The sequence below is a fragment of the Mycteria americana genome, chromosome 13 (genome assembly GCF_035582795.1).
Source record: "Mycteria americana isolate JAX WOST 10 ecotype Jacksonville Zoo and Gardens chromosome 13, USCA_MyAme_1.0, whole genome shotgun sequence".
Lineage (NCBI taxonomy): Eukaryota > Metazoa > Chordata > Aves > Ciconiiformes > Ciconiidae > Mycteria > Mycteria americana.
This window is the reverse complement of record NC_134377.1, coordinates 9,519,727-9,530,073: the sequence shown is the minus strand read 5'-3', so window position 1 is coordinate 9,530,073 and position 10,347 is coordinate 9,519,727. Positions and strand designations below refer to the sequence as shown.

The 10,347-nt window shown below is 51.9% G+C and overlaps 2 protein-coding genes across 2 annotated transcripts in view; both read right to left on the bottom strand.

Annotated features, from left to right (window-relative positions):
- SVOP (SV2 related protein) overlaps positions 1 to 10,347 on the bottom strand; it is a 243,850-nt gene that overhangs the window by 199,733 nt on the left and 33,770 nt on the right. The window lies entirely within an intron of this gene.
- MMAB (metabolism of cobalamin associated B) lies at positions 3,781 to 10,290 on the bottom strand (the record flags this gene model as incomplete). The annotated part of the gene is made up of 9 exons (XM_075515854.1): positions 3,781 to 5,944; positions 6,338 to 6,397; positions 7,470 to 7,534; positions 7,865 to 7,962; positions 8,357 to 8,429; positions 9,305 to 9,362; positions 9,781 to 9,874; positions 10,008 to 10,069; positions 10,145 to 10,290. Coding segments are annotated over 9 exons (744 nt in total), but the record flags the coding sequence as incomplete, so codon positions are not given.

Sequence of the window (10,347 nt, the reverse complement as noted above, 5' to 3'; positions counted from 1 at the left end):
GTTGGATGTCTCCTCTTCCTTTCCCTGGGCGTAATGCTCCTGCTCAGAGCACATGGCAGAGGGGAGAGCAGAGCTTTGGGGTAGTTACTAGTACCTCTGTCAGGAGCCTGCGAGGGAGGAGATGGAGGCTGCTGGTCCCTTGGAAATCCCTTTTGGCAGGCTGGTTCCTGGTGCGTGTGCCCAGGTGTCCCCGAGAAATGGACTCCATGGGGCGCTACCGATGGTGATATGAGTGCCTCTGAGCCCGAAGGGACCTGGCAGGGTGGTTTGAAGCAGGATTTGTTCTTGTCACTTGGAATATGCTTGGAGAAGTGCTACTTGGTCCTGCAGGGTGCTGTGACTTCAATCGTTGGTACCTTCATGAGAGCATAGGTGCTCCTTGGATGTAGGGGGTGGTGAGCCTGGCCCAGGGCAGGGGCTGGGGTTAGCAGCTCTCTGTGCACGACTCTGGTCAGCTGGGAACGGTGGCTGGGGCCACTGGTAGAAAGGAAACTGGACTGGAAAGCCAGGCAAGATCCCCCAGCGCAGGAGAGCGTGGCAGCGCGTGTCCCTGTGTGCTCAGTGCAGATGGCCCGTCAAGCGAGTGCTCTTTTCCAGGAGCTCTGCTGCAGGCAGAAGCTGGAGGTTGGTGGCAAAGCTGTCTGCCTTCAGAGGCTCTGCTGCAAGAGCCAGGACTGGGTTTGGACAGCCAGCGGGGCCAGCTCTGGATCTGTGCATCAAGGAATCTGACGCCTCTTCGTTTGGGGAGGGAGAAGAGGTGTAGGGAGACGTGGGTTTGTGGGGCAAGGCTGCGCTTTGGATTTTAGAAGCTGCCCTAAGGACCAGGTACTGCAGCTGACATGGGGTTTGTTGTTAGTAATAATATTATGATAATATAGGCATTGGGTTTCTCCTCTCGCCTGGCGCTGGGAGCATCCTTGTAGGGAAGCGGAGCTGTGCCTGCTGCTACTGCTCCAGCTTCCCCCCCCCGCCCCAAGCTCAGGTTTGGTGCATGGCAGCGTAGCCCTTTGCTGACCGGCTCCCCCAGCTTCAGAGCCACACTGCAGCTCTCCCTGCCCAATCTCAGCATGCCGATTGATCGTGCATGCTCGCCCCGGGAGCGTGGTGCTCAGGGCCAGCCCCGTGGGTGCTCAGGCTTCGCTGGGGAGGGGGAGCTCAGTGGGAGCTCGGGAGAGGCTCCCAGTCAGTGTGCAAGCGCCATTGTTTTGACACAGAGGCATATGGTGCCGTCAGAAACAGCAAAAAGAAACCCCACAGCAGATGCTGCCAAGGCAGAAAGCTGGCAGCAAACAGCCAGGCCTGCAAAATGCCTGCTTCGCCGTTGCCGTGTGGCGGGCCAGCATGGCGCGGTCTTGCCGGAGCTGGCTCTGCGTGCGCCGCTGCACCTCGGGGCTGACTGAAGGTGAAGTCCGACCACGGCCGAGGCGCTCGGACCATGCACACGCTGGGTGCTGCTGGGTGTGGAGCTGGGAGGGAACGCCGGAGGCTGGTGCTCCCTCAGCGGCAGTGCCGGCAGACCGCGGTGCTGGGGTATCCCAACCACGGCGGCTGCGTGTGGGCTGCTGCTGCAGCGCAGGCACAGGTGTGTTTTGGGAGCAGAGAGCTCTTCTCACTGCTCCTCTTCTGCTCCTAGACTGTCCCCAGCCCCTGACTCACACCACAGACTGGTATTCTCTCCATTTGATACCACTGTTTCGCACAATCTCTTGGCCCACACTCTGTGCCGGGGCTGATTGCAGGTTCGGAGAGGGAGGAAGGTGTGCCGAGCTCTGGTCTCTGCATCCCTGAGCAGAAGGGTATTCCTGCAGCTTATTTTTGTGTTTGCTCACGTTTACCGAGACATGCAGCAGCTGCTCCTGCAGCGCGTTAGTGACCCGCGTGGGTGATGGAGTGCTCAGACCTACATGGCACTGGCTTGGTGCTGCCACCCACCACCTCCTGGCTGAGTGGTACTTACACTGGCTGCCCAGAAATGTGCTTTTGTGGCTGTTTATGAGGTCAAGTTCTTTGATACTGACCCTCTGCAGCCTCACCTTCCCCCTGGGGTGGTTGGAGCTATGGCACTCTACCTCTCCATGCACGCCCTGCGGAGCAGCTGTAGCGGGGATGGGGCAGAGAGGTGGGCGCTTTCTGCCAAGTTGCAGCAGAGGTGGAGCTGAGGGACCAAGACAGCCCTTTCCTCAACACAAATGGGCTGAATCTGCTCCTGTCTGCTGCAGGAACAGTGACTTTTACCCTGGGGCACCTTAACTGCACGCCTGCCCTTTTCTAGCCAGGTCTTACCTTGCTGTAGCACAAGCTGTTTGGGTGGGGAGGGTTTTTCTTTGACTCCTTCCAGGCAAAAAGTGTATTTCAGGGGCCTGCGACTGCAGAGGACTTGATCTGATGGCAGATGTGGTCCCTTCTGGTCCTCCAGCTGAGAGGAGGAGTGCAGGACTGCTGCTGGCTCCCCGTTGCTGGGGCCATGCACCCCAAGACTTGTCCTTCAGCTGCAGCACCGTGGCAAGCCCCGGGCTGGGGGGCCAGCGCATCCTGTCGAGGTGGGGGCACACGTACTAGTCCTTCCGTCTGTGCATTAGCAGAGGAAATGCTGCCTTGTATAAATTTACATATGACTTGGCAAAATGTATGTTTGTGTCATTTCTGCAAGAGCAGCAGCCGGCTCTGCGGCTTACACATTGTGGCGGTAATAGAGGTGCTTGAGTTATAGTGAAACTTATTTCATTTTACAGCTCCTACAGCGTTAACAGATGTACAGGCGTCTGATCCAATCATGCAGCAAGAGATTTTGGGGCCAGTTCTTCCAGTTTTGACAGTGTGTAAGCTAGGAGCAGCCATACATTTTACAAACAAGAATAAACGACCCTTAGCAACATATGTCTGTGCTGGCAGCTCCGACGTAATCATAAATAAGGAACCCTGCTAGGCAGGAATGTATCTGGGCTCTGCATACGGTCAGTACGGACAAAGCATCTGCCTTCCTCCCATTATATTAATGAGGTGCAGGCACTGGAATCCCTATGCTGTATGGCTGGATTTGCTGGGTGGGGACAAAGGACTTGGAAAAACAAATGCTAACCTAGAGCAACGGAGCTTTATTTGTTTTGAGGCCTGTATTTCATTTTAGTGACACTTCACTCCTGCCTGCTGTCTTGCCAGGCTCTCGTGCATTACTGCATGCTGCTCTGTGATCATTAGCAGGTGCCAGCTCGGCCACGCTGGAACTCCTTTGCTGAACTCGGTGCACGAGGTCCCCGCTTCAGCCCCAGCGTCCTCCCACCACTGGCCTCTGCTCCCAGCCCAGTGCGGAAGGTGCACTGGGGCCTGAGGACCCAAGCCTTGCTGCAGCTTAATGGCCAGCGGCTCCCCCGTGTACCTTGGGGACAGCATTCAGGACAGAAGCGTCCCTTTTATACAGCCGAGAGCTGTACGACGAGGTGGGGAAGCGGAGGACAAACGCTGTGTGCTGTGAACTCTCAAAGGGCCAAGCATGGCCCCTGCGGAGCTCTGCTGAGCTGCAGCAGCCCACGGGGCTGGGAACATGCTCAGCCTGATCTGTGCTCAGTCCTAAATTCAAGCCCTGGCCCACTGTGCCTGCTTAGCTGAAACAACAGGGTCACCCCAGACACCAGCCTCCCTCTTCAGCCCCGCAGAAACAATTGCACAGACGTGTTTGGGTAGAAAGGGAGAGGGGGGGAGCTGGAAGCTGACTGCACCCTAATAAATTTAATCTCTACATCATGTTAAAGTGTAGTAGCTAAATTTATTTCTCCTTGCAATCAAAACAATACTAGCTTTGGTCCCAAAACAGTAGTGAGATTTCTTCCCCCCAGCTGGAAAAAAAAGAAAATACTATAAATCCATCCCAGAGCTGATTTATATAGCATTCATGAAGAATTTATATTGCAAAGAATTTTATTCAATTAAACTTGAAAAGCCTCTAGATTCTTGAGGTTCAATAGTGATCACTGAGACAGAGCTATCATAAAACTGGATGGCCTGTCTGGAGCAGGCATTGAGAAAATGTCTGATGTGACATTGCAGCTGACGCTACAGTCCAAATCAAGAGCATTTGTCATTGGGATGTGTTACAGGCTAAGGCTTGGAAAATTACTCTGTGAAAAATGTGCATTAACAATAGCCATGAAATATCTGTTTAAAAAAAAAAAAAGGGGTGAATAATGAGACAGCGGTATCTATTAGCGCTGGGCATTCTTCACTCTGACCCCAATCTGATTAAAAAGTTAACACAAAGCCAGAGAGAGTCTTTCGGGAAGCAAGTTTAAGGTTGTTTCTACTTAAATAATTGAACAGAGGAAGCTGCATGACTGACTGAAAAGCTCCCACCACTAAGAGTGGCACCCTTAGTGCAGAGCAAGCACCCTTGATGTGTAATCACCTCACCGCCCACAGGTTTCCGTGCTGCTCCTCTGTACGAGGAGGGGAAGACTTAAACCACCATGTCTGACGTGTATTCTTCCCAATTATATTTCCAAGCTGTAAGTGGCTTGGACTTAACTGTAGAACTGTAATTGTCTGTATTCTCTATGCAGCATGGGTAGCAAGGTGTTAACTCATTCAGCTGACTGTAATGCACTTGTTTACATAGAGTATTTTTTTTGGCAGTTTTCAGTCCATCAGGAAGCTGGAAGAGGGTGTCTTCTCTGTTGAAGTACTGTGATCTGCTATTGTGATGTTTGCAGCCAAATTCTCCAAGCTCTAGGATGTGCTCTAGTCTGCTCTGCTGAGGGCTCTGTGACAGCGACACTCCTGAGGTCAATGTGGACATCAACGTGTGTGAGTTATGAACCCCTTTAGGTGTTAGCCTCTCTCTTCCAACTCTAGGTGTCAGCTGAGGAGGCACCAGGCCCCTGCTACTCATCACAACCCCTTTATCTGTAAACTTGGTGACTTGAGTGGTCCCCAGTAGATAGAAACTAAAACTAAACAAGGGCTCTACTCCTTCAGCTGGTACCTGAAGCCAGAGGGGGATGCTGTGACCAAACTGAGAGGGGTTTGTGTGCTCAGAGGGGCAGCTCCATGTGGAGTTAACCCCAGCTACCTAAACAGAGCTTAGAATCATAGAACCATCTTGCCTGCACATGACCTGTAGGATTTGGCCTTTCCTCCTTTAATCCCTCTATCCTGCATGAGCCCCGTTCCTGGCAGAGGATGCACTGGATTGTCAGCACAGAGACATTCTTCACATGCATAAAGAGAGGCAGCCAGAGCCAAAAAATTCTTAGTGCATTCCTGTAAATCTACACAGCTCAGCTTCAGCCAGGGCTGATGGATTGAAAGCAACTTAAAAAAGAAAAGCACGCTGGGCTCAATATTAAAGTATGACAGTTAAGGGCCCTTTGGTACAAGTAAATCACATTTATTATTTCAAAGCTTGCGGACAGAGTTCCTGAATCTCTACACAGTTGCTGTTCTGTACGAGCATTATGACTTTGAAGAGAAGCTGATTGTTTTCTCTTCTTCATTCCTCAGAGTCTTGTCAAAGCCTTTCCACAGCACCTGCCACTGCCCAGGGAAATTAAGACATCTCTAGAAATCAGCTGTAGTTCTTTGAAGTCTCCAGTCTCAGCTCCAACCCAGGGCAAACAGTAACTCTGATGCCATCACCGCAGTGTTATACTGGGTTATACAAGGGATATTTGGACAAGGCCCAGTGAACTGAACAGCTGTGTTCCTCACAGTACTTATGAACAAGGTCCTAGTTATTTAAGCTGGAAGTTCTTGGCAGCTCACATTTCCAATCCAGGCTTGTTCTCTTTCCCTTCCTTGATGGGGGAAAACAGTCTGCTGGATTTAGCTTCCCGTGATCAAGGAAACAAACATTCCAGCTCTCGGTTATGGGTCAGGCTTTACATATATTTTCTCTTCCTTCCCTTCCTTCATTGCAGCGTAACGTGCCAAAACAAAGAGGTAGTCGCTCAGTCTGGAAACCAAGGGAAAAGCAGTGAAACCACTTCGCGCACCAGGTGTGTTTGTATCCAGCAATGCACAACTACACAGCAAAGCACATTTGATTACAGCACAAGAACTGCAGGTAAAGGAAGGCAGAGAGACCACACAAGAAGTGATTTCCAAAATGGCCTTCAATAAGAAAGTTAAGTGACTGCTCCCTCAGCACCCCAGCAGTGTCTGTAAACAAACTTTGCAGCCTCGCAACAATATTTTTTAACAAGTTGCTTGTTGAAACTTCAAAGATCTTATTCTAGAAGGGAAGCTTCTTGAGAGGTAAAACCCACAGTTTTATCCCAAGACTAAGGGAGCAACACCAGGCACACTTAGTAGTACAGACTAAGGGTTTGGGATTTTATTTTTTTACCTGTTCAAGTATTTGGCCACATTTGGATCTGCTTCTCCTGCTTGTACTAAAGGAACCACGCTAGAACAAGAAAAGGAAACTTTTAGTGTATTTAACTTTCTAGCTCTGAATGCACAAATGACTGCGATTTGCTGGAACACCGACCTTCACACCCCAACCTCACCTGGAGTCCCCATTCTAACTCCCCACAGCACAGTGTGAACACTGGTAACTTCCCCAAGAAGAACCTGTGGTGGCTACGTAATGCAACTAATATTTGTAACTGTTCTGGAGGACTGGAGCTCCACTCCTCTAAAGGCTGCTCATCAGTGGGTACCACTGAACAATGGGAGCAGTTTGCAGGTGATTAATACCCTGAAGGATCATTATCCTTTTATGCAGGTAAACAGGGACCCTTCTTTTGTCGAGGGAACAGAGCTGTTCCTTTCCTCCTGACTGGTGTACAGCCCTCATTCTAGCTTTCTTTTGACAAGAAACCACTGACTGTGATGTTCGTTTTTCGAACATCATGCTGCTCCAGTGTATCTTGTCAGAGTAGCAATCCTCGCAGCAGAGCACATTCACAGGAACATCTTCCTGCATATCAGCAGCTTCAGTAAAGAACCGCCAGCAACTTAGAACTGCTGATGAGCAGGTTCAGGCTAACACAAGAGACTTTGCACGAAAGTGATTTACATGATGAGCAGACAAGAGTTTTTTCCTACGGACCTTGCCAGGGGAGCTTTAATCTCCAATAAAGAAGTGCGACAAGGTGGGTGTGGGCAGTAACATCTTAAAGCTTCCTTGGATCTCACACCTGCCAGTGCCCCAGCTTCCGTGCGTGCTAGCCTACAAAATACATTTAGCAAACCAGATACGAGCTGAAGATGTAGATGCATCTCAACATAAACCTGTCTGTTCTTTCTGAAGTTCTTAGCTCGGATGACTCAGTTCAGGGGAGAGAAGAAAGTCAGCTTTTTGCTGACTGCAATCCTGGAATTTGAGTAATACAAACACATGAAGCTTGACTCGAGCTCTGGCCAAGTGCAATACAGCTATGGTTGATTGCTCCAACTGCAATGATTTGCTATCATTGTAGCATTCTGACCACCTTTTATCAATTTTATTCTGTTACACTACAGCCAACACTCACCACCTTTCAGCTCTGCGGCAGACAGCTCGGGAAAAATGGAGAGCAGCACTGCTTTTACCTCCTGACTGAAACAACAATGAAACAGCACATCAACATCTGCTAACAACAGATACAGCCATCCACCTTATTGTATAACTGCAGCAAAGCTTATCGCATCTCACGCACACATGCAACTGAACCCTATGTTATGGCTAGGCGACCGGGAAGAGATATCTGAATGCAGTAGGATGTGGAAATTTAACTCAACCAGGTCCTTCTCTCTGCTTTCCTTTTGGTATTTGTCCATGCAGATAATGGCCTCACAACCTGTTTTTTTGCCACGGCAAGTGGTAGAGCAGATTTACCCTAACAAAGCAAACCTTCTCCAGTCAGTGAGAGGCATGAGCAGTACCTACCGGCAAGATGAAAGCTCTGAGCGGAGGAAGCTGCTCTGAGTAACTGTCAATCCACTGCTCCAGCTCCTGAACTGGCTTCTCACTAAAAGATGTTCGTTCTGCAGAGGGAAAAGAAGAAACAACTAAAAGAAATGCAGAAGCAATTCTGTCTACAGACAGAACTCTACTTTCATATTTCTTGGATCAGTAAGTCCTAAGAAGCATCCCAAAAAAATCCTCCTGCTAGAGCAGGGCTGGCTCCCCATTCAGCAGCTGTGGCTGGGTGTCAGTGTTGGGGCAGTGCCCCAGGCCAGCTGACATGGCTTGAGTCACACACAGGCAGCAGCAGCTTGTGGGACCACGTGTGGCTTCATTCAGCACCAGACACACACTGCAGAGCAGCCCTTGGGTAGCTCTAACTACCACATACCAGAACAGCCTCCCCAGCACCAGTCTGGAAGGAGAGCTGTGATTCAAGAACTGTTATCCCAGGAAAAGTACTGCGGGGCTTACTCAAGTGAGCCTCCCTGGCTGAGGAGAGAGGTGTCGCGATGTTGGAGCCCACATCCTGCAGCATACACTGGACCTAGATGTGGCAATCAGGACAAAAATAAGAAGCGCTTTCATTAACCAGCCTTTGATGCTCCGGTACAACTGCAGCAAGCTCTGGGAGGCGACAGCTGGTTGTGCTGATTAAAGAAGATCCTACCCTTGTTGTTCATCATCCCCCAGCCTGCTGGCAGGGGGGATCAGATAAGTGCTCCCTAATTGCTTTATGAGAAGCCAGATTAGCGCATGTACTTGTTTTCACTGGCACATTAAACCACCCTGGCTGACTTTGCAGAAAGCAGACTGGGGAGTGCTCACATAATCCCGTTGCTGGTAGGACACCAAACCAGTAACCTCTGGAAGAAAGGCAATGACAAACAGCTGCAGACAGCACTGGCTTGATGTCACGTCCACTTCCAAGAGGGGCATCTCTCCACAGCCCGGGATACTTGAGAGGCAGTCTGGTAAAGCTTTTTAAAGTCTCTGATTAGCTCCTTCTGTATTCTTGTGCACAGCAAAGCTAATTAGCAAAACTCACAGACTGCCACGGCGGGACCTGTCCCCCACCATCACGCCCACGTGGTTACTTTACCCCAGTTTCAAATCTGAGGCTATGAGACAACAAGACTCGTGTCCATAACTGCGTACAGTAACAGGCCTGAATAAATCTAGGGATATGTTTGTCTGCCCATAACTAATCACTTGATCTACCCGTTTCCTTCTTGGTTAAAGAAATTCGTTTCTTAGAGAGTAATCAAGGGTCAGAGTCTCAAGTATTTCTTTTAATACTAAATTTATTAAATTCCTGTGTGTCAGTGGGAGCTCTGTGTCTAAAATTAAAGATTTTAAAAATACGTTTCAATAGCACAGATGAAGGGACTGCACTGAGCGAGGATTATCATTAGTACTCACTTTGTGAAGTTGTTCAACAAACGTGTGGCCCTTTTCACTGCTAAATTCACCAGCAAGCCTAGGTTAAAAAAAAAAAAAAAAAAAGAGTTGGCTAGAAATGAAAAAGTTACCACGATTGTGCATGTGTGTTTTTCCATGTGAAAAACACAGGATTTGGACACTCCTGGCTGTTTGTCAGTGCAACCCTCCGGAGAAGTTTGGTCCACAGCGTACGCCTTCCCTCCTGCTGGGCGGTGGGGCTGGGAGAGCCGTTCCTGACGGAAGAGGACGCCCAGAAGACCCCCACCCAAGGGGGCTGGGTCGGTGTCGCGAGGCCTTCGTGCATGTGGAGGGCCTGGGCTCGGCCTGCCCGGGGCCACAACTCCCCGGGCTGGCGGAGAGTTCCCCGGAGAGCACGGCCACCCTGGCAGGGCACGGCTGGGCCTCCTCGGCCCCTCCGCCCGGCAGTGGGAGAGGGTCCTGGGGCAGGGGGTTACCCGATGGCCGAGCTCAGTTCGTCCGTGGCTCCCAGGGCTTCGAAGATCCGGTCACCCTTCGGCCTCCGCTCCCCGGTGAAGGTGCTGGAGAAGCCTTTGGGAAAGGCCCGGGGGAGGCGCTCAGAGACCGGGCCCAGCCCTGCGGAGCCGCGGGGGTCGGGCCGGGCTCTGCCCCGCGCTCCCTTGGTGTCGTGTGTCCCCGCCCTGCCGCCGCCCCCGGGCACTACCTGCGTCTCCCGTCCTCGTGTAGATCTTCGGGGCCCGGTCGCCGCGGGGGCCGCCGTCGGGGCTGCAGAGGCACAGGCCGTGAGAAGGGGCGTCGGGCCCTACCCCGCCCGGCCCCCGGCCCTGGCCCCGCGCTCACCTGCCCTCCCCGCTCCGCTGCCGCCGCCCCGCCGCCCGCAGCGGCCCCCGCAGGGCCCGGCCCGCCGCCGCCGCTCGCCGCAGCATCCCTCCCGGCCACCGTAGCCGCCGGCCGCCGCCGCCCCCTGACCCTCCGCGGCCGCCGTCCCTTCTTCACCCACGCGCGCTGTCACCCCAGCGCCGCACCACTTCGCGCCGCCGCCT